Consider the following 24,222-nt stretch of genomic DNA (forward strand, 5'->3'; position numbering starts at 1 on the left):
TTTATGAATGAAGAGGACTTAAAATGAATAAATCTTTCACTTCAAAATTGGTACTTCTTTTAATCTTCATAAAATATTTTTTTCTTATTTTATCAAAACTTATTAATCTATTTTTAAAAACTTAAATGCTTTTATTTAAATTTATAATAATAACAATTTTATCATAAATAAAATATATTACGTCATTTTTAATATTTTAATATAAAAAAGTTCATGTTTCAATAATTTTACGATTTACTCTTTTCATGGTAATCACAAAAAAAAATGACAGGAAGAGTAAGATAAATAGTTATATGCATGATGGTATACTCAAGAATCTTATATTATTCCAATAAATTCTTTTTTTTTCCATAACACACTCCTCTTCACCCATCATCATGATGAGAATCATTATTTTCTTAATAATGAGGCATGTCTCTTTATGTTAATCTTAAGATTTTGTTATTAAAAAAGAATCATACAAATAGTTTGGGAGAATATTTAAATTTTCATTTTAACAAATATTTACTCCAAGAATATTGTTTTATTCTTCATTTTATTTTCAATACTTTTTATCCATAACTATAAAATTTTATATATCTATTAATGGAAGATAACAAGCAAAAAGATATTAAAAAAATACTTAATAAACTTCATTCTACAGGTAATTACATATTTATTTAATGAATTTTTTTAAATATAATATAATTAGATCTCATAACTGCAAATCCAAATGGATGGAAAGAAACTGAAGTTTTTCTAAAAGAATTTGTTGAAATTCTTTTATCATACATAAAAGAACAAAATGATAGATCCACTAAAGTTCTTGAATTTCATCATCCAGAAGATATGTTAAAATTAATTGATCTTCATATACCAGAAAAAGGATTATCACTAGAAGATTTAATTAAAAGTTGTAAAGAAGTTCTTAGACTTGGTGTAAAAACAGGTCATCCACGTTTTTTTAATCAAATATCATGTGGTTTAGATCTTGTATGTATGGCTGGTGAATGGGCAACTGCCACAGCAAATACAAATATGTTTACTTATGAAATTTCTCCAGTTTTTACTTTAATGGAAAAAGAAATTATGAGAAAGATGATTGATTTAATTGGGTGGGGCCCTGATGAAGGTGATGGTATTTTTACACCTGGTGGTGCTATAGCAAATCTTTATGCTATGAATTCAGCTAGACATAATATTTTTCCACGCTGTAAACCACTTGGAATGACTTCTGTTCCAACATTATGTTGTTTCACAAGCATAGACTCACATTACTCAATTAAAGGTGCAGCTGCTGTAACTGGTATTGGTACCGATAATTGTTTTAACATTCCAGTAGATAGATTTGGGAGAATGATACCAGAAGCATTGGAACAAAAAATACTAGAATGTAAAAAAGATGGATTGTATCCATTTTTTGTTTCTGCAACTGCTGGAACAACAGTTTATGGAGCTTTTGATCCTTTAATCCAAATAGCAGATTTATGTGAAAAATATAATATTTGGTTCCATGTTGACGCTGCTTGGGGTGGTGGTTTATTATTATCTCCAGAACATCGTTGGAAATTAAGAGGTATTGAAAGAGCTAATTCTGTTACTTGGAATCCACATAAATTGATGGGAGCATTACTTCAATGTTCAGTTTGCTTTATTAGAAAAGAAGGTTTACTATTTCAAACTAATCAAATGTCAGCAGATTATCTCTTTCAACAAGATAAACCATATGATGTTAGTTATGATACAGGAGATCGTTCTATCCAATGTGGGAGAAGAAATGATGTTTTAAAATTGTGGTTAATGTGGAGATCAAAAGGAATGGAAGGTTATCGTCTTCAGATAAATAAACTTATGGATTTAGCTCAATACTTTACAAATAAAATAAAAAGAACAGAAGGTTATGAAATGGTAATTGAAGACCCACAATTTTTAAATATATGTTTTTGGTATGTACCTAAAAGAATTCGTAATATGCCACAAAAAGAAAAACTAGCTAGATTAGAAAAAATAGCACCAAAAATTAAGGGAAAGATGATGGAAAGAGGAACAACAATGGTAGGATATCAACCTGATAATAACACACCAAACTTCTTCCGTCTTATTATTAATAATCCGGCAACCACAAAAGAAGATTTAGACTTTTTAATTGAAGAAATAATTGATATTGCTATTGATATGTAAAAAAAATTTCTTAATTTTTATCTTAAATTTTAGTCAAAATTATAAACATTTGTAAATTTTTTCTTTTCTTTATATGCTTTCATACAAAAAAAAGTCAGAAACAAAAGAAAGAAAATTTTCATCCTACTTTAAAACTCTCTTCAAAAAAGAGATAAAAATAAGCACTTTTTTGCAACTAAATTATAATCGTATTTTACTTAAAGTCTACCATCAAAGTAATTTCATATCTTCAACCATTTTTAAGATATAAAAAATGATGACAAAGGATTAAGCGCGAAAAAATACCAAGTACTATATCTTGAAAACTTTTGAAAATCAAGAAAACTTTTCAACGTGGACTACATCTAAAAAGTTAAAAAAAGTCCAGCGCAACAAATTTCACACTTATACGAGCATCGTAACTTAAGTTATGAGTACGTTCTTGAAAGCGTTTCTCAAGCTACATTTATCATCATGTCTCAAGTTTGAGACGTCCTATGAAGATGAGACCAACTTCAATGAATTTCCCGTAAAAATCTGATCTAGAATATATCTTTTAATTTAAAAATGCTCAACTAGATCATGAAAGGCGATTTTTTTCAAAAAATATTCTCCATTTTCGCCTCTAACTTTGAAGGCTCATAACTTTTGAAGTTTTTATTTCTACATATACTTGATTATATTCAAAATTCATCTCTCCTTAAGGGCTATCGAATGAATATAATATTATGCCAAAATTCTAAAAAAAGTTGTTTTTTTTAGTTCTGATGACAAGTCAAGCTGGAGCTTCTTGGACAATTTTTGAAAATCAGGAAATATTGAAATTATTTTTACAAAAATTATTTATTTTAAAATAACTTTTTAAGAGAAATCGTTTGCCACTAATCTTATCTTCATATGACAATTTTTAGCCAAGATACTGAAAAGTCATGAACAATGAATATTTAGAAAAAATTTCCGCCTTTGGTTATATCTCCTTTCAAAATGAAGCTAGAAACAAGCGGTTTTCTGAAATCGTTTTCATATTAGTTTTCATGTAGGGTCCACCTTCAAAAATTTTTTATATCACCAACCATTTTTGAGATATAAAAAACGATGACAAAAGATTAGGCGCGAAAAAATACCAAGTACTATATCTTGAAAACGTTTGAAAATCAAGAAACCTTTTCAACGTGGACTACATCTAAAAAGTTAAGAAAAGCCCAGCGCAACAAATTTCACGCTTATACGAGCATTGTAACTTGAGTTATGAGTACGTTCTTGAAAACGTTTTTGAAGTAACATTTCTCATCATATCTCAAGTTTGAGAAGTCCTATGAAGATGAGACTAGGTTTAATGTTTTTCTCGTAAAAATCTGATCTAGAATATATCTTTTAATTTAAAAATGCTCAACTGGATCATGAAAGGCGATTTTTTGCAAAAAATATTCCCCATTTTCGCCTCCAACTTTGAAAGCTCATATCTTCTGAAGTTTTAATTTTTACATATCCTTGATTATATTCAAAATTCATCTCTCTTCAAGGGCTATCAAATGAATATAATATTATGCCAAAATTCTAAAAAAAGTTGTTTTTTTTAGTTCTGATGACAAGTCAAGCTGGAGTTTCTTGGACAATTTTTGAAACTAGCGAAATATTGAAGTTATTTTTACAAACATTATTTATTCTAAGATAATTTTTAAAGAGAAATCGTTTGCCACTAAGCTTATCTTCATGTGGCAATTTTTAGCCAAGATACTGAGAAGTCATGAACAATGAATATTTAGAAAAAATTTCCGCCTTTGGTTATATCTCCTTTCAAAATGAAGCTAGAAACAAGCGGATTTCTGGAAACGTCTACGTTTTAGTTTTCATATGGGGTCTACCTTCAAAATTTTTTTATATCATCAACCATTTTTAAGATATAAAAAATGATGACAAAGGATTAAGCGCGAAAAAATACCAAGTACTATATCTTGAAAACTTTTGAAAATCAAGAAAACTTTTCAACGTGGACTACATCTAAAAAGTTAAAAAAAGTCCAGCGCAACAAATTTCACACTTATACGAGCATTGTAACTTAAGTTATGAGTACGTTCTTGAAAGCGTTTCTCAAGCTACATTTTTCATTATATCTCGAGTTTGAGACGTCCTATGAAGATGGGACTAAGTTTAATGATTTTCTCGTAAAAATCTGATCTAGAATATATCTTTTAATTTAAAAATACTTAACTGGGTCATGAAAGGCGATTTTTTGCAAAAAATATTCCCCACATTCGCCTCCAACTTTGAGGACTCATAACTTCTGAAGTTTTAATTTTTACATATCCTTGATTATATTCAAAATTCATCTCTCCTCAAGGGCTATCGAATGAATATCATATTATGCCAAAATTCTAAAAAAAGTTGTTTTTTTAAGTTCTGATGACAAGTCAAGCTGGAGCTTCTTGGACAATTTTTGAAACTAGCGAAATATTGAAGTTATTTTTACAAACATTATTTATTCTAAGATAATTTTTAAAGAGAAATCGTTTGCCACTAAGCTTATCTTCATGTGGCAATTTTTAGCCAAGATACTGAGAAGTCATGAACAATGAATATTTAGAAAAAATTTCCGCCTTTGGTTATATCTCCTTTCAAAATGAAGCTAGAAACAAGCGGATTTCTGGAAACGTCTACGTTTTAGTTTTCATATGGGGTCTACCTTCAAAATTTTTTTATATCATCAACCATTTTTGAGATATAAAAAACGATGACAAAAGATTAGGCGCGAAAAAATACCAAGTACTATATCTTGAAAACTTTTGAAAATCAAGAAAACTTTTCAACGTAGACTACATCTAAAAAGTTTAAAGGAGTCCAGCGCAACAAATTTCACACTTCCACGAGCTGTGTAACTTAAGTTATGAGTACGTTCTTGATAACGTTTTTGAAGCAAAATTTTTTATCATATCTCAAGTTTGAGACCTCCTATGAAGATAAGACTAGTTTAAATGAATTTCCCGTAAAAAATCTGATCTATAATAAGTATTTAAAGTAAAAAATTACTAACTGAATCATGAAAGGCGATTTTTTGCAAAAAATATTCCCCACTTTCGTCTCCAACTTTGAAGGCTCATAACTTTTGAAGTTTTAATTTTTACATATCCTTGATTATATTCAAAATTCATGTCTCTTCAAGGGCTTTTGAATTAGTATACTCTTTTAATTACTTTCAAAAAAAAGTATTTTCATAAAATCTTGGATGATAAAAAAAAATTTTTTTAATCAATTATTAATATATTCTAAACATTTAGTGTATACATTACCATAAAATGAATATTTTAATTTAATAATAAAAAAATTAAATTCTCTGTAAGCCATTTTTTTATTTTAATAAGATAAGGCATGTAATAACAAATTTTTAAGTCAATACCAAATTTGAATAATAAAATTTTATCATCTTCTATATATAAAGATTGATTATTAGGCATTTGATTAATATTCCTTTTTCAAATATTTATTAATTGGATAATTTTAATAAATTAAAAACAAAATGCGTGAAGTTATTTCTGTTCACATTGGTCAAGCAGGTACACAAATTGGTAATTCATGTTGGGAGTTATACTGTATTGAACACGGTATTCAACCTGATGGAAGAAAAATGGAAGATTCTCCAGTTAATGACTCATTTAAAACATTCTTTAGTGAAACAGGTGCTGGAAAATATGTACCAAGAGCTATTTTTGTTGATTTGGAACCAACAGTCATCGATGAAATTAGAAATGGTCCGTATAAAACTTTGTTTCATCCTGAACAAATGATTACTGGAAAAGAAGATGCTGCAAATAATTATGCACGTGGACATTATACAGTTGGAAAAGAAACAATTGATAAAACAATGGATAGATTAAAAAGAGTTGCTGATAATTGTGATGGTCTTCAAGGATTTCTTGTTTTCCATTCATTTGGTGGTGGTACTGGTTCAGGATTTACATCACTTCTTATGGAAAGATTATCAGTTGATTATGGAAAAAAATCTAAACTTGAATTTTCTGTATATCCAGCACCTCAAGTTTCTACTTCAGTTGTAGAACCATATAATTCAGTTCTAACAACACATTCAACACTTGAACATTCTGATTGTGCTTTTATGGTTGATAATGAAGCTATATATGATATATGCCGTAAAAATCTTAATGTAGTAAGACCATCTTATGAAAATTTAAATCGTCTTATTTCACAAATTGTTTCTTCTATAACAGCATCTCTTCGTTTTGATGGTGCATTAAATGTTGACTTAAATGAATTTCAAACTAATTTGGTACCATATCCGAGAATTCATTTCCCACTTGCTACTTTTTCTCCTATCCTTTCTGCTGATAAGGCTTATCATGAAACACTTTCTGTAATGGATATTACTAATCAATCATTTCAAAAAGATAATCAAATGATTAAATGTTCAATGGATCATGGAAAATATATGGCCGTATGTCTTTTATACAGAGGTGATGTTATACCTAAAGATGTAAATGCTGCTATTGCTACAATTAAAACAAAACGATCAATACAATTTGTTGACTGGTGTCCAACAGGTTTTAAAGTTGGTATTAACAAACAACCACTTGTTGAAGTTCCAGGAGGTGATTTAGCAAAAGTTCCACGATCTGTTTGCATGCTTTCGAATACAACAGCAATTGTTGAAGCATGGGCCAATCTTAATGCTAAGTTTGATTTAATGTACTCAAAAAGAGCTTTTGTTCATTGGTATGTTGGAGAAGGAATGGAAGAGGGTGAATTTTCTGAAGCCCGTGAAGATCTTGCTGCACTTGAAAAAGACTATTATGAAGTTGCTCTCGATGAAAACGAAGAACAAGAAGAGTACTAATAATTTTTTTATTTATTTTTATTTAAATTCCAAAATACTTATGATATAAAGCTTATTCAATAATAAATGGTTGAACAATTTTTTTTCAAAAATTTGTTTCTTCTTATTTGTAAACATTTATCATCAAGAATATAAATGAAACAATTAAACTTAATTATTTTTCTAGCGATACGTACTAAAATTTTTAACTATATATATAATTTTGTGAAATATTTTAATAAAAATTAAATTTAGTTTAAAAACTACTTATTTTTTTTAAGTTTACTATTTTCAGGAAAAAAATTTTTTTTTCAATAATCACAATTCATCCATATTTATATATATTTTACAATTAAAATTAAAGAAAAAATTATCATTCTCAAACTAATTAACCATTACTTAATATGTTCTATTAGAGAAGACATTTTACAACACTTTTATTTGTTTATAGCATTTTTATATAACTCAGAGGTATCTTTATTCAACTGAAACTATAGTTGTCTCTTGTCACGACATTAATGAAATAAAATTGGTATCACTACACCAATGGTATTGAAGAAAATTTTTTTAACAAGCCCATTTTTTGGCACTTTATTATGTTGTTTAGCTTCTTTTAAACTTCTTTTAAATGTTTTTAATATTCTAAAATTCATAATTTTACGAAGTACATTTATTTTAAATATTTTTTTCTTGTTATTACTAATTTTTAAAAATTATACTAAAATTTAGTTTTAGTTTGCTGGTGTTCAATCTGTCCGACAATGGGTATTGATATCTGTCATAAATACGAACGTAAGGCTCGCCGTGTTGTTCCAAAATCACAAGATCCATACCAACGTCTTTTGGCTAAGGTAATATTATTTATTTTAAAATATATAAAAAAAAATTTTTTTTTAATCTACTGTAGGTTTACAAAAATCTTGCTGTCAAGACTGGATCTAAATTTAATGCTATCATAGCTAAACGTCTTTGTATGTCAAGAATCAATCGCGCACCAATCTCTGTTTCAAAAATTACCAAGTTTGTTAAAAGAGAAGGTAATGAAGGCAAGATTGTTGTTACATGCTCACCGGTAGTCAATGATCCAAGAATCGTTGAAATTCCAAAAATGAGAATTGTCACTACAAAAATTACTAGAGCCGCTCGTGCCCGTGTTATTAAGGCTGGTGGAGAAGTTCTTACTTTTGATCAACTTGCTGTTATTGCACCAACAGGAAAAAATACTCTTCTTGTTCAAGGAAGCCGTAACAACCGTGAAGCCGTCAAACACTTTGGAGCTCCAGGTGTTCCAGGATCTAAATCAAAACCATTCACAACATCTAAAGGAAGAAAGTTTGAGCGTGCTCGTGGTCGCAGAAAGACTTGCGGATTCAAGGTTTAAATTGTTTATGTTTCTATTTCTTTTGTTAATGTTATCATTGTTGATATCTGATAACACAGGAAAGTATAAACATTTTGTTATAATACCATTTAAAGGATACCTGTTGTTATTTATCAGTTGTGACAATAAAAATAACTGTTATTTTTTTTATTTATATTCCTATAAATTTTTTATGGTAATTATTTCATTCGATGAATTATAATAGAATAGAAGAATAAGTAGTTTATTTAACTAGTTAGAAATTTATTATTTAAACAAAATAACCCATAAAATTTAAAAAAATTTGGATTTGTAAACATAATGATAAGATTAAATAAATTTTACCAAAAAAAATTGTTTAAAGGCAAATTTTTACAATTTGAATGAGTAATATTGTTTTGAAGATTTCAAATGATATATAAAAAGTTATCATCAAAAATTGATAAAAAATTGTTTATATATTTTGACATCTTTATAAAATGTTCATTAATTTTATAGTTTATATGCTTGTTTTCTCCAATATTAAAAATGTATAGTAGAGAGAGAACATAGAAATTAGAGAGATTAATGTGGAATATCATTGGAACATACTTTCTTTGCTAGTTTTATAATAAATAATTTGTATTAATAAATTTTTATATTTAACAAAAAGTTTTGAATAATATATAATATTTTTTTTCTTCATCATGGGAAGATTATTTATGGAACATCATGGAGGGGTAAGATATTATGAATGTGCAAATTGTAAAAATTACCTATGTAATGCAGCAAATATAATTTCGAAACATTTTTTTGGTATGTTAAACATTCTTTGCTATACTTTTGTATAAAATATTTTTAATTAAAACAATTATAACTTTTGTATTTGTTTTTTTTTATTTTAAAAAGAATATTTTTTAAAATTAGTTTTTGTATATTATAGGTGCTTCTGGTAGAGCAATTTTATTCCAAAATGTTGTTAATGTAAATATGGGAGAAATGGAACAAAAACAAATGGCAACAGGTCTTCATCACGCACGTGATATCTTTTGCCAGAAATGTAAAATGAAACTTGGATGGATGTATGAAATGGCACATAATGAAAGCCAAATGTACAAAGAAGGAAAATTTGTATTAGAGAGAAAATATATTAAGAAATGTAAAGGCTTTGAGGATGGAGAAAAATGTAGTTCGCCAGGAACTGCTGAATCGAGTACACAACCTTCTCCAATCGCATCAGATGTTGAACAATGAAATTGGAAAATTATTTTATTATCACAAAAAAGTTATTCTCAAGTCTTAAATATATTCTTTGCTTTATCATTCAATACGAAAATTAATTTTTTTTTCAAAAAAAAAAAACAGAAAAAAAAGTTATATAAATAATTTTATCATTTCAATATTATTGACGGTATTCAGTTAGTATAAATATAGAATTTTCCATGTAAAAATGTAAGCTAATGGTAAGGTAATTTAATTTATTGAACAATTTTATATATAAGTTTGTTATATTACATATAAAATTAACGTATTTAAAATTGATTTATTCTGTGTTTTGTAAAAAAAGTATGTTTTTAACTTTTAATTACCATTTATAGTTTATTTTTTAAATATTTATTTTTAACTTAAATTTAAATTATCACTACAATAAGTTAATTTTAACTTTATTTTTTTATATGATATCTATTTATAAAAAAAAAGTATTATAATGTTATAATAATAAAAAAAAAAACTTAATTTTTAATTGTAAAATAATTGTTTTTCATTTAAAAAAATAGTAATAAAAATACATAATTATACAAAAAAAATGTTATAATGATCATATTATCTAGTACACATTTTATTTATTAATATAAATTGTGTTTATTCAATAAAAATAAACAACATATTTTTATCTTATAATCTTGTTATTTAAAATCTCAAAAAAGTAATTGTTTTTGTATTTTATATTAGTTATTTTAAGCATACATGATTTTTTATTTTTATTTAAAAAAAATACCATATTATTGAGAAATCGTATTAAAAAACAATTGATACAAATTTAATATGTTACAATTTTTTAACGATTATATTTTCTCTTAAATTTTTTTTTAAAAACACATTATCCAAATGATAGCAAAATAATTATCTATTTTTTTTCTTAAAAAATAACAATGGTAGACAAATTTTAAAATAAAATTTTATTTATAAATATTATTTGTCTTGAAGAAACAATAACTTTTATATTGGAAAGTATTTGGTGATATGTGTATCATTATTTGCATACATGGCATGTTATTTTTTAAAATGATAAAAAATTTTTACTTTAAACATAATTTTATTTTTATATAATTGAATTTTATTATTTTAGAGATGGTTGAAGCAGCGTCTATAAAAAAAACTTCTCAAACAAGTACACAAAATAATTCTCAAACAAATTTTAAACCTATGATAGCTTTGATAAATTCAAATGGTGTCTATGATGTTTGTGGGAAAAATAATCTTACATTAGCTGATATGCTTCATCCATATTCTCGCATTTTTGCTACAATTCGTGATCCTTCAAACTCATCTACAAGTTCTAAATTAAAAATTGATATTAGAGATATTAAACAAAGTGGATCATTATTATCATTAACTGTACTACCATCTGTTCTTGATCAAGCAGTTACCTTAGCCTTTGACGATAAAATTAGTGCCTATGAATCTTTTGTAGAAACATTAAATTATTGGCAAGAACCTGGTGAACATGAATTTTTAAAAACTTACATGGCTTGCATTTTTGCAGTTTCTGCACATGAAAATAATCCACTAGAAGAATTAGATAATCTTATTACACAACAACGACAACAACAACATTCAAATATTGAGGTTCCTGATCCATTACCATGTCCCGGTCATTGTACTCCACCAAGATGGTTTATGCATAATATTTTAAAATTTTATATTCTTGTTCAAGATGTTTCTTTAAATACAAATGTTGACAATATATATAAACAAATGATAACAACTTATGGTACAAATAATTGTCATCTTCTTCGTATTAATTCAAGTCAGGTTGATACAAATTTACCAGATATTTGGAGTAATTTTATTGATAAAAGAGATAAGGTATTAGAATTAGGTCTTGAATTAGCTAGAACAAAAATATCAGAAAAAACATCTTTAACAGATAAATCTATTGATACTGAACCTACTACTCCATCAACAGGAATATCTGTTACAAGTAGTTCAGCAAATCCTCGTATAGCAGATGACTATTTAACATATTTATCTGTTACAACAGGAGCTATTAATACAGCTCATACAATTACAACATCAAATATAAATACAAAGAAAAAAATATATCGTGGTATATACTTAGATTCAAGTGACAGAGAAAGATTAGTTGGACTAATTGAAGATTTTACAATAAATGCTTTGATTCCATTTATTGAAAGGCAATTAAAAGTTTTAAATGATGGATGGATTAATAGGAAGGGTTTTGCTAAATCATTAACACTTGGAATGAAAAAATGGTTTGGTCCAGTTACAAGTACAAATATTGCACCTTCAAAAGTTGTTTATTCTCCAGAATGTGGTGAATTACAATCTAGAAGATTAGCTGATTTATGTGTACTATTTGGATTATATTCTTATGCACTTCCTGTATATCAATCATTGAAGAAAGATTTTGAACATGACGGTAGTTGGCTTCATTATGCTGGAACTTTAGAAATGGCTTCAATTTGCCTTGCAACATCAGTATCAAATGTCAAAGATTATCCAAAACATTATATGGAAAATGCTTTGAATCATTATACTTTATCTTCTCATAAACCACTTATTGCTCTTAGAGCTGGTATTGAAAGTTATGAAATTTTAACAAAATTAAATTGTTTTGAAGAAGCTGCTATTCAAATGGTTAAATTAGCTTCTTTTAATTTTGGTAATGAGTTATATCATGCTATTTTAAGTAACTTGGCAAGTGAAGCTTTTAAGCAGGCTAAGATGTACAGAAAAATGTGTTTTCAATATGTACTTACTGGATACAGGTACACAAAATGTAATCAAAAGCAAATGGCATTAGATTGTTATAAAAAAGCATTACCAGAAATAATTGATAAATCATGGAATGATGCTAATGATCACATTTTGCATACTCTTGCAAATGATTTTTCAAATATGAATACGGCTATAGAATATGCAGAGAAATTAGTTAGAGAAGAAAGTGATAAATCGGAAGAGGAACAAAAAATATTTTTGCAAAGTTTTGTAGATATTTTATTAAAAAATAATACAATAATGCCAGAATTTAAATTTCCTACTGTTAAAATGAATGAAATAAGAGTAATTTATGGAAATATTCCAGATAATTGTGATAGTAATGTTTATAATGATGATAAACAAAATGATAATTGGGATGACCTTGAAAAAGCTGCTTTTCATACATTTTTTCCAAGCAAAAAGTTATTTGAAAAAGTACATATTTGGAGTGATAAAAAAACTGAAAATATAACTGTCAAAGAAACACCACAAAATGAAAAATGTCGTATAGTATTTACATTAAAAAATAATTTAACAGTAAGTGTTCAAATGGCAAATATAAAATTAGGATTTCAATATATTAAATTAAGTAATAATGATATGGGTAAAGAAAATGATTTGATAGAAAATAAAATTGTACCAAATTTATCCCTTCAACCATCTTCAGAAACTTCATTTGAATTATATTTTATACCTGGTTCTAATATTTTAGAAGTATCAATAAATAGTATTATTTTTGATTTACATTCAGAATCATCATTAATTACTGGTTCAATTCCTATAAATATACGTGGCCAAAAAGTTTTGAAAAATCATGAAGAGGCAACTTATAAAGAGGACAATCGTTTAACAATAAAAGTTTCAAAAAATGTCAAACCATCTATGAAGGTAAATCTTTTTAAGAACAATGAAAATTCAACAAGTATTTCTTCTTATTGTAATCAAATATTTCAAATTACAACAGATATTGAAAATATAGGACCTATTGAAGTTGATGGAATTTGTGTTGCTACAGATAAACCTAATTTAATTTCTTTATCAGAACCTATTAATAATACATGGCAGATATGTAATTCTAATTTATATTCTTTAAATGAGAATATTCTTGTATATAATATTCTTTCTAACAAATTTTTAAATGTCAATGAATCATGTCAAGTGAAATTTTCTTTCAAGGCTCCATCTATACCTGTGAAAGGTGAATCTATTTCATTAATTATTTATTGGAAAGCTACAAATGGAACTACAAGATACAAAAGATTTCAACTTAGTTTTACAACACAACATTTATTAAAAGCTAAAACAAGATTAATTGATCCTTTTGTTGGTTTGTGTGCTGTTGATTTTAAAAATTCTAGTGATAGTAAAGATGCTGTTCTTGTAAAAATTGAAATTTTACGTATGAGAACAATTTATAAATCATCACCAATTCTTAAGATTAATTCAAATGGAAAAATTGTTGCTGTTAATGGTAGTTCTTGTTCAGAAACTGATAATGGTTTCATTTTAATGTCTCCAGTAATAAATGAACCAACAATAAGTATTGATAATGCACAAGGGTATACTTTACCATTTTATTTAATGTACTCTGATGATAAAAATAATGATAATGCAATTAATTATACAAATGATTTATGGTTAGGACAAGTTTTACAAGAATTTCCTTCATTCTCAAACAATTTGAATAGAAGAACTTTTTTAAATCCACAACAAAAAGAAGTTTACTCATTTATAAATCCAAAAACATTTGAAAGTCTTAACTTTATTGATAATTTTGGACATTTTAATATTTTTGTTTTATGGAAAGCATCAATTTTTAATGTTGATGGAGCATTTACAACGATATTTGGAGAGTCTAGCTTAGTTAATCCTTTCTTACAATATAATCCATCACCAACTCCTATTCAGGAAATATTTTTACCACCACAACTATCACAATACCGCATACCAAACACATCACCAAAGATAATATTTATACCTAGTGACGCTGATTCTCTGCAATTAAAACAAGCAATAACCGAAGATCAATTTATGAACGCAACAGAGATGAAATCAATTGATTTGTGGACTAACCCTGTATTAGTGGAGCACCCTTTAGAGGCAATTGAACAATGTGAAGTTGCTTCAGCTGTTAGGGCAAATGTTTATTTTAATACAAATATTATTGAACATAATTTTGCAATTGAAAGGTATTTTTTATAATTTAATTTAATATATATTTATAACCTTTTTTTTTTTTATTTTCAGAATATGTACTGTACCTGTAAATATTGAAATATCAAATTTTGATAGAAGATGTCGTTATATTAATGCAACAATTATATGTACATCATCCATACCAAAAATTAATGCATTATATGAAAAATATTATGACCATCAATTTACAAATAATCCAATAGTTCCTCATAGTCATTTAACTTGTAATATGTCTAAAGTTACCAAATTAGTACCTCCTAATAATACATTAACCTTTACATTACAATTAAAATCGGCTCTTCCTTCAGTTTTTGATACTTCTTGTCTATCTATTTCTGTTTCTTTTAAAGATTCTCTTAATTCTGTACAACTACAATTGCCTTCTCATCATATATCTATTATAGACATATCATTAGTTAATCATATCCCTGAAACTTCATCAAGATGTTCATCTGTTCCTGTCACATAGGAATAATATTGAATTATATAATTTCATATAAATTTTTATTTATTATTATTAATATACAATTCGTGTTATCGATGATTTTATATATCTATAATTATATAAAAAAAAAAATTTTTTTTTTAAAAAATCATTATTATAGATAGAGACATTATGGCTTCCCAAACACACGGAATTCAACAACTTTTGGCTGCTGAAAAAAGAGCTGGTGAAAAGATAAATGAAGCTCGTAAGCGTAAAGCTCAAAGATTAAAGCAAGCTAAGACTGATGCTCAAGCCGAGATTGACCAAATCAAAAAGGTATTATTATTTAGTTAGAAAAATAAGTATTATTTTTTTTTCAGGAACAAGAAGCCAAATTTAAAGAATTTGAACGTGAATATCTTGGATCAAAAGAATCTGTTGAGGAACAAATTAAAACAAATACCCGTAATACTCTTAAAAATTTGGAATCTTCTGTTGCAGAACACAAACAACAAGTTATTATTCGTCTTCTTCAACTTGTATGTGACATTCATCCAGAACTTCACAGAAATCTTCTTCTTAAAAAAGAACACGGAATCGTTGATAACTAAACTTCACTTAAATTTTTTTAATTAAAAAATGATTTTTATTATAATACTTTCTCTTAGTAACATTTGTATAGAGAGATCTATGTAAAATTATATAAAATTATATAATTCTATTGTACTTTTATCTTATCATGTAAAATTTTTTTTTTATACAAAAATAATTACGAATAAATATCTACGATTATATATATAAATTTTCCATTATAATAATAGATAAGAATTATAATAAACTCAAAATATAATTTTAATATAATATAAAAAAAATAAAGTTCCATGTTTAAATGAATGTATGTGGAACCGATTCATATACATATTTTCCGTGTAAGAATAACTTTTGTTTACATTTTGACCTTATATTTTTCTACACTACATTTTCTCTATTACAAATTTTCTATGACTATTATTTCAATATAAAATATTTTTTAGTTTTGTTATGATATATTAACTTTTTTTTTTAAATAAAATATATAATTTTCAAAAAATGAGTCTTGATTCATCACCAGAAGTTAAATGTGCTCAATTATCTCATGATTTAGAGCATTATGTTAATCTTGCATTAAAAGCAGAATTTAGAAATGTTAATAATGAATTATCGAGTGATCTTACTACATCTTTGTGTAATGTTGTTGAAGCTATATTTATAAATGGTTTGAAGGATCCTTTTTATATAAAAGGTACCAGACATAATAAATATCCACAACCGGTTTGTTTTTATAATAATAATTTTTTTTTAAATTTTAACAATATATATATAATTTTTTATAGAATTTTTGGCCACTTGTTTATAAATTTACTGATCCTGTAATATTAAAAAAAATAACAAGTCTTAGTTTAGTTAAAACAGAAATTGGTAAAGCAAGAGCATGGGTAAGGATTCATTTAAATTTGAAAGATCTTGTTAAACATATTAGTAAATTTATTGGTGATTCTAAAGCTATGGGCCAATTTTATCACGAGACAGCATTTTTAAGAGATGGTAATTTAATAATGAATGCCTGTCACATGATTATGAAACTTGAGATGGAAGAAGATCTTAAAATTAATGCATCAATTAATACACCATTTCTTGATATATGGACTAATGATCCATTAGTATATGCTGGAATAGTACAAGGTAGAAGAGAAATTGCTACTATTGAAAGTTTAACAAGAAGTATGATGGAAAAAAAAATTCTTGAAGAAAAAAGAAAAGAAAGTATATCTGAAGAGGTTGATGAATCTGAAGAAGCTATTATTTTATTAAATTCATCAATGGAAGGTTGTGATACTCCAACAGAACAATTAAATGATAATTGTTTTTTAAATAAAACAAATGATGATGATAATATTAGTGATGATGCTCAAAGTTCAATTTATTCGCAACAATCACAATATGCGGATTCAGTTGGTGTTGGTATATTAGATATTTATGGTTTATCACCAAATACATCTGGTCATTTTCTTAGTTCAACACCAAAACAAGAATATATGAAATTTGTTTTACCAGACTTTTCTCCTGCTTCAACAGAGCACCTCCCATCAGCTGTACAATTTCAAAGAAGGAGAGCTAGGATACAAAGAAAAACTTCTTGTGGTTTACTGATAAATAATAGTAAATCAGAAAAAGTAATTGATAAACTTAATATATCAAAAGATAGTGGAAAGTCATTTAAAAGTGATGAACAAATAATAACAAAAAAAATAAGTATTAAAGAAAATGAAATTGATAATACTATCTATAGTTCTTCATGCCCACAAAGAGCATTAGTTAATGGGTTTGATGATAAACTACAACAAACAACTATGTTTACAATTGGAATGAGTGAAAATTCTTTACCAGAAGCTGTTTCAGAGAAAGATGAAATTAATTCTATTGAGACACCACCATCATCTGATGATAGAAATGAATATACGAATGAAAAATTAAATGACGAAAATGAAAAGAAAAAAATAGTGTATGATAGTGAAGTTGATGATATAACAATGAAACGTTATTGTAAAAGTTCCACAAGTTCAGTTTCAGGTGAAAAATTTTTTACTGATAATGAACATAGTATTTCCCATAGTTTTTCATCTGGTAATAGCTTTAGTGGTTTTCGTTGGAGAAAACCAAGTTCTAGACAATCAATATCTCCATCTTCACTTGAGGTTTGTATAAAAATTTTATATTCATAAAAAATATATACTTTTTAGGTTTGTAAAAATTCTTTTGATGCATGTAAAAGTCCAGAAAATGAAGATAAAAGAGATGAAACACAAGAACCATCTCATAAATGGGAAACTAAAACAAAATCAGATGACGAAGAAAGAGAAACTTTTATTAGAATGATTAAACAAATTCCTCATGAGGAAGGTATAGATAAACAACATTATCGTTGTTATATGTGTTTTAAAAGTATTGAAAACAGAGAAAATATTTATACCCCATGTAATTTAGATAAAAAGTATTATTGTAAAGCGTGTATGAAAGAAGGAACTAAAAGATTAATACCAAGTAGAGTTATATTAAACGGAGACTTTAGAGCAATGAAAATTTCACCTATTCACAATAAGATGATTAAAAAAGTTTATAGGGATAAAATTTTCGATATTGAAACTATGAATCCATTAATCTATAAATATTCAAAAAGGTTTAGAATAATAAAAGAAAAAAGAACAATTTTAAGTTTTGTTGCTCTTTATTTGATGTATTGTCAGGAAAGTGTTAGGCAGCAACTTTGTGATATTCTTGCTGAAGATGATAAAAATGTAACCAATATTCATTCATATTCATGGAAAGACTTAGATGAAACGGGTAGTGGTGAACTTGAAAAAAGGATAACCGGTTATATTGAATTTGCCATAAATCATGTCTATCATTGTCCTTTATGTAGCCAAAAAGGATTCTATTGTGAAATATGTTCAACTAATCAAATAATTTATCCATTTCAAACTGATGAGACATATAGATGTAGTGATTGTTATTCAGTCTATCATAGAGAATGTTATGACAAAACAAAGAAATGTCCTAAGTGTATACGTAAGAAGAAGCTAGCTGAATCAATTGTTAATAATCCTATATATATATAGAGGAGAAATGAATTGTGAAAAATTATTTTAATATTTAATAAACTTTTTGAAAATAAAAAAATATGCTAACAACAATAAATGTAATTGTTTTTAAAAAAAATAAATTTTTTATAAAAAAGTTGAAACATAAAGTGTAAAAAAGAGCAACATCAGCATCTGCTGAAAAATTGTTGTTTCAAGCGATTTTAAAATAAACTTTATGTTAACATAAAAAAAAAGTTTGTGAAACCGTAATCAAATTTTTGTAAATAATAATTTTTAAACAAGAATAAGGCCGTTAAAGTTAGATTATAAATTTATTAAATTTGTAAAATTTACTAAAAACCATAACTTTTTAAAGAAAAGACACTTATCAATAAAAAAAATCATTTTTTTTATCCAATTTTATATTATAATTTAATGAAAATGTTTTTAATAAGAAATTTTAATTTAATAAAATAAACTACTTTTTTTTACATTGATATCAATTTCCTCTTGGCAAGTTTTTTTTCTAAAAATACAACAAAATAAAGAGTTGTAAATATTGCACTTTTAATATATAAATTTACTATTCTACAAAAAAAAATAGTAATTATTCTAAATCAGGCAAAATATAATTACTTTTTTTAATGCATTAAAAAAATATTAACGAATTCAAGTAATAAAATTATTGGATATTAAAAAAGTTTTGAAATTTATTCTTTTTATAATTATATCAATCGTTTCATATGCTATCATATAATGACAGATAATAAAAACTAGGGATAAAAATAAATTTTTTATATTATCTATAGATATAAATTAGTGATAGTCATAATAGTAATAATAACTACAATTATAAAAAAAAGTAAACAAATTATTTTAAATTTATTATTATTAAAATTTTTATATTTTTCTATTTTACTAAAAAAATTTTAAAAGTTTTTAAAATAATTAACAAACAACTAAAATAATAAAACTTAATTTTATTATAAATGATTAAAAATTGTAAAAAAAAAATTAAATTTTATAAAAAAATGCAAATATTTACCATATTGAATTTTTCAGATAAATGTAATTAATAGCTAATCCATAATTTTCTGTTAGCAATTGCACTAGTAAAATAAATACACTCAATTTATATAATATAATTTATAAAAACTTTTTTTAAAATCTAGTTAATTTTAATTTTATTTATCAAAACTTTTGTATATACAAATGTGTTAAAAATTGATTGATAATAATTAAAATATTTAAATTAAATATAAAAATAAATATTATTTAATAGCAAAAAATTTTTTTTTTATCTATTTACTAATTCTATTAACTCTAAAAAAAATTAAAAAAACAGTACAAACATTAATTTTTGTTATATTTATTTATCTTTTTTAAATTTTAAAATAAAATTTGTGGGTTCAATATTTTTTTCAAATTAAAAATTGTATAATTTCTTTTATCTTTTATTAAATGTTTTTTAACAAAATTAATAAATCTAAGTTTTTTTCTTGATTTAAAACTTTTTCATTTTTTTACTAAAATATTTTACTGTTGTAATTTTTGTCATTATTTATAATATAGTAAAGTATTTTTATTGGAAGTATGCCTATATAAAAAATAACAGTTTAATAAATAAAATAATTAATAAATTAATTATTTACTTTAAACCAAGTATTTTGTCTTCGTTTTTAAAAAAAAAATTATAATTAACTACAGAAAAAACTTTAAAATAATATTATATATTATAATTACCAAAAAATGTAATTTAAAGTTTATAATTAAATATGATGAATATTAATTAAAAATCTTCTCCTTATTTACTCTTATTATGTGATAACATTCTTTATTATAATAAAAAATTTTCATAATTCAATAGATATTAAACAATAATTCAATTCATATCATATAACTCTTGACATAAAAATAATTTTAAACTTTATAAAGAAATAAAAATTAAAAAAATAAAAAAATTTATTTTGAAAGTCTTTGTTATGACAATTTTATTTCCGTAAGACATCATTAAATTACTTTTCTTTGGTTTTCATAAAATTCCCAATGGAATAGAAAAGCACCATTTACTCTTCTGAAGCATCAAAATCAGTCTTGACAAGCTCAAATGAAATTGAATTTATATCACCTCCATTATTTGTTTTAAAGTTTCCTTTGTTTACAAGAAGTAAAGATGACAAAAAGAATCTCGATATCATGTAACGACTACAAGTTTTAACCATATCAGCAAAACTTATTATTTCTCCAACATTACCGAATTTATTTATTAAACTATGACCATACTCAGTAATGTCAAAATGTTTTCTTTCTTCCTCAACTTTGATGTGTGGTTTTAAGAAATCGTCCCATTCAATGACTTTTTCGTAAGACTTACCGACCTCGTGGTCAATATTTTTCCAATATTTATCATTATATTTTTCAATAATTTCCGTATAAGTTAATAATGGTAACTCTTCATCAGCTTGAATCATAATTGAATCATTTAAGTAAGCTTCTAAGATCTTAGGACGTTCTCCTTTGTTCTGTGTTGATCCTTCAGTTTGACTATTCATCTGATCTCTTCTTCCACTTTCTAAATCTTGTTCATAATCTTGTAAATCTCTCTTACGCGATGCATTCATAGCATTATTTATTGCGTCAATCTCTGGTACTCGAATTAAATCAAAGTCATCTTGTGTTAACAAATGTTCGTCAACAATGGGTAAAGTTTCTACACCATTGTCATAAATTGTTGGGATACAATCATCATTTTCATTGTCATTGTTTCTATCATCAGAATTTATTGGATTATTAACAAAATAATCATCTACTTCTGGTTCATTCATACATTCAACAACAGTTTCGGGAATATTCGTTGCAGCATTAATATTTCTTTTACATTCTTTAATAATTTTTCTCCTTAATAAGCGTATTTTTCCTCTGTCTTCATTAAGACTAACAGCATAAAGCTTATTTTCATCAAAAATTGGTACATCTCCAGAAGTGGCACTGAACTTACCTTTATTGTTAATTCTAAAATACTCCTTAATTTCGGAAAATGACAAAGTTTTACGTAATTTATCTTGTTTTTCTAAAGCACGTTTTATCTTACGATCACGTTCTTTTAAAATCTTATCATAATTCAGAAATTTTTTTTGTGGATTTACAGGAATCATTACACGTATACTGCGCCTACCTTCTTCTTCATTTAAAAAATTATCCTCAACAAAAGCATCTCTAAAGGAACGACATTTAATATTGTCAATATCATCTGGACTTTCTGTTCCTATTTGATCCTTGATCTGTTCAACAATTTTTTCTAATTTTGCAGTACACCTAGTAGGTTTACAATCATTTCTAGCAACAATTGAAGTGTCATTTTGAATTTCACACAATACTTCTCTGTTGACATTATGTTGAGAACTTTGTAACACTTCTGAAATATCATAATTACCCATTCTACTGGGTTGACATGAAGATTCACGCATATTTTCAACTAATCTAGTTGATGGGTTTGTCCCCAAATCATTAATACAACCATCATCAAATTCCATCCCTTCGTCATGATTTGTATAATCAACCATAACTTCACCTGTTTCATATTCACTACAAAACTGTTTCTCAAGGTTACGAACTAACTGATCTTCAAGTTGATTAGGATTATAGCATTGTCGTCTAGATGACATAGCTTCCCCTTCTTCTGGCAAGGTTGGTGGTAATTCATCAATAGTTACAATATTTCTTGGAGGAATAACAACATTGATTATATCCAAAAATTCATAATCCAAAATAGCTGTACCATTATCCAAAAAACTACAAGTATTAAGTAGAAAATCATCCTTACTTCCAATTACAATAGACTTGTTATGTGTTGAAAATAAATTAACACGTCTTTTTTCTGTTTCACTCATAGACATAAAAGAAACTTGAGTTTTTGCAAAAATATCACAAGGTTGTGGATCAAATTCATTAAATCGTGAAGATTTTGGTCCTTTTTTTAGACCGGATATTGGTAACAAAACAAATGGATTCTTATTATTACTTAATCTCATTTCTAAATCTTTTTCTGGATCAATTTCTCCGTCATTTTCTTCTTCATTAATATCACCAGACCTTAATTTGTCAATAAAATCATGTACTTCTTTATATAAAGAATCAACTTTTGCAGAATACAACAGTGTGGCATTAGTGATAAGATAACCAGCACGAACAAAGTCAATCTCTTTTTCTTGATTTTCACCATCTTTTACCTTGCACAAAACATCTTCTAAATGTTCCAAGAATGGATCTAATATAGTAGATAAATTCACCTGAAACAAATCACCAATAGCAGTAATAGGCTCAAGAAGTTTACGAAACAACTGTTCAGCATTTGAATCCATAACAAGGATATGTGAAATAAGCTGAAAAATTTACTAATAAAGAGAATATACCTATTGAAAAATATTTAGAAATCACGATGGAAGTATTAAGAATAAAAGTAAAAGTTCAGAGCGGAAAGAAATCAACATATATTAGGAAGTACAAAAGCGGCGGGCATTTGTTTTTTCTTAAGACAACTTTGGAATTATGTTCCTTCACAAATCATAAATTTTTTAGATTGACATATTCATTTATTAATATTCAAATTATTCAGAAAAATGTCAAAATTGTCCCTTGTTTTGAGTGATATTCTCAATAAATATCAAAATAACACTTCTAATGGTATGTTTTAATAAACATTTATTTAAAATTTTCTTTAAGATCTAGTGGAGACTTTTAATGAAGCTTTAAAATCAGTCGAAGAAATGGTTGATAAAGAAAAGGAAATAGAAAATTTAAATTTTTTCGACCATCTTAAAACACCCTGTCTTTCTAATTTTGAGAAAAATGAAGAACCAAAAGTTAAGGAAATATCTGAGAAGGAAGATGTTACATCGACAGAGACTTTTACAAATGTTATTCCTATTAATGGTTTGTTTCCAGTTACAGAAGAAGAATGGAATTTAATTCCACAAACAATTAAAGGTCGACTTACACTCGAATTAGTAAATAAATTTATAAAAACAATTGAGGAATTGGTTGTTAAAAAAAATGACTTTGAATCAAAATACTTTAAACTTAATAAAAAGGACAAAAACAAAGTTCTTTTTTGGAAAGAGGTATGTACTTTTTTTTTCAAAATATATTAAACATTTTTAGTTTGAAACAAAAGTTTTAATTGGTAAAAAATGGATATTCCAAGACGATGTAACAGAAGTTTTACCACAAAAGGAAAAATTCCCTTTTATAAAATATGGTATGGATTGTCTAAGACACTGCAAAAGAATTCAACAAACTAAAAATAAAGGAAAAATTATTATCGTCATTCAACAATTTGACTAATTTCAGGTTACTTTAATTATCGTAATATAAAAATATATTTCCTGTATATAAGTATAGTTTATAAATGTAAAAGCAGTAAAAATTTTATTGCACATTGATTGTAACATTTTTTTTCAAAATACTTTTATCATTAGAAATAAGGAGAAGTAAAGTAAAGTAAAGCATAAACGAGCTTCTCAATAACATAAAAGGGGCGTACAGATAAGTTGTATGTACATTGTGTGGTATTTCGTCACTATATTCCTCATCATAATAACCAGATTTTACCTTAATAAAAACAAATTTATTTACCATGGTTCTGTCGTCTCATCAATAAATATTACAACAT

At 25.8% G+C, this 24,222-nt stretch overlaps 9 protein-coding genes across 9 annotated transcripts; 8 read left to right on the top strand and 1 right to left on the bottom strand.

Moving 5' to 3' along the window:
* Positions 1-585: 585 nt before the first annotated feature.
* On the top strand, positions 586-2,160 carry SRAE_1000340200 (Glutamate decarboxylase 1; the record flags this gene model as incomplete). Its single annotated transcript, XM_024650588.1, has 2 exons — positions 586-643; positions 692-2,160. The coding sequence occupies 2 exons, from the start codon at positions 586-588 to the stop codon at positions 2,158-2,160; spliced, it is 1,527 nt and encodes a 508-aa protein (XP_024504350.1).
* A 3,493-nt stretch (positions 2,161-5,653) lies between these two features.
* Positions 5,654-6,985, top strand: SRAE_1000340300 (Alpha tubulin-like protein; the record flags this gene model as incomplete). Its single annotated transcript, XM_024650589.1, has 1 exon — positions 5,654-6,985. The coding sequence occupies one exon, from the start codon at positions 5,654-5,656 to the stop codon at positions 6,983-6,985; it is 1,332 nt and encodes a 443-aa protein (XP_024504351.1).
* A 740-nt stretch (positions 6,986-7,725) lies between these two features.
* SRAE_1000340400 (60S ribosomal protein L18) lies at positions 7,726-8,345 on the top strand (the record flags this gene model as incomplete). Its single annotated transcript, XM_024650590.1, has 2 exons — positions 7,726-7,815; positions 7,872-8,345. 2 exons carry the CDS (start codon positions 7,726-7,728, stop codon positions 8,343-8,345), a joined length of 564 nt encoding a protein of 187 aa, XP_024504352.1.
* A 665-nt stretch (positions 8,346-9,010) lies between these two features.
* On the top strand, positions 9,011-9,557 carry SRAE_1000340500 (Protein yippee-like 5; the record flags this gene model as incomplete). The annotated part of the gene is made up of 2 exons (XM_024650591.1): positions 9,011-9,119; positions 9,247-9,557. The coding sequence occupies 2 exons, from the start codon at positions 9,011-9,013 to the stop codon at positions 9,555-9,557; spliced, it is 420 nt and encodes a 139-aa protein (XP_024504353.1).
* Positions 9,558-10,730: 1,173 nt separating this feature from the next.
* Positions 10,731-14,973, top strand: SRAE_1000340600 (Trafficking protein particle complex subunit 8; the record flags this gene model as incomplete). Its single annotated transcript, XM_024650592.1, has 2 exons — positions 10,731-14,497; positions 14,556-14,973. The coding sequence occupies 2 exons, from the start codon at positions 10,731-10,733 to the stop codon at positions 14,971-14,973; spliced, it is 4,185 nt and encodes a 1,394-aa protein (XP_024504354.1).
* Positions 14,974-15,120: 147 nt separating this feature from the next.
* SRAE_1000340700 (V-type proton ATPase subunit G) lies at positions 15,121-15,542 on the top strand (the record flags this gene model as incomplete). The annotated part of the gene is made up of 2 exons (XM_024650593.1): positions 15,121-15,267; positions 15,312-15,542. The coding sequence occupies 2 exons, from the start codon at positions 15,121-15,123 to the stop codon at positions 15,540-15,542; spliced, it is 378 nt and encodes a 125-aa protein (XP_024504355.1).
* A 478-nt stretch (positions 15,543-16,020) lies between these two features.
* Positions 16,021-18,587, top strand: SRAE_1000340800 (Protein kinase C-like, phorbol ester/diacylglycerol binding domain and RUN domain and Domain of unknown function DUF4206 domain-containing protein; the record flags this gene model as incomplete). The annotated part of the gene is made up of 3 exons (XM_024650594.1): positions 16,021-16,242; positions 16,305-17,666; positions 17,712-18,587. The coding sequence occupies 3 exons, from the start codon at positions 16,021-16,023 to the stop codon at positions 18,585-18,587; spliced, it is 2,460 nt and encodes an 819-aa protein (XP_024504356.1).
* A 2,030-nt stretch (positions 18,588-20,617) lies between these two features.
* Positions 20,618-22,912, bottom strand: SRAE_1000340900 (Condensin-2 complex subunit H2; the record flags this gene model as incomplete). Its single annotated transcript, XM_024650595.1, has 1 exon — positions 20,618-22,912. The coding sequence occupies one exon, from the start codon at positions 22,910-22,912 to the stop codon at positions 20,618-20,620; it is 2,295 nt and encodes a 764-aa protein (XP_024504357.1).
* A 258-nt stretch (positions 22,913-23,170) lies between these two features.
* SRAE_1000341000 (Protein of unknown function DUF1395 family-containing protein) lies at positions 23,171-23,894 on the top strand (the record flags this gene model as incomplete). The annotated part of the gene is made up of 3 exons (XM_024650597.1): positions 23,171-23,234; positions 23,274-23,671; positions 23,712-23,894. The coding sequence occupies 3 exons, from the start codon at positions 23,171-23,173 to the stop codon at positions 23,892-23,894; spliced, it is 645 nt and encodes a 214-aa protein (XP_024504358.1).
* Positions 23,895-24,222: the final 328 nt, after the last annotated feature.

Source organism: Strongyloides ratti (assembly GCF_001040885.1).
Source record: "Strongyloides ratti genome assembly S_ratti_ED321, chromosome : 1".
In the NCBI taxonomy this organism is placed as follows: Eukaryota; Metazoa; Nematoda; class Chromadorea; order Rhabditida; family Strongyloididae; genus Strongyloides; species Strongyloides ratti.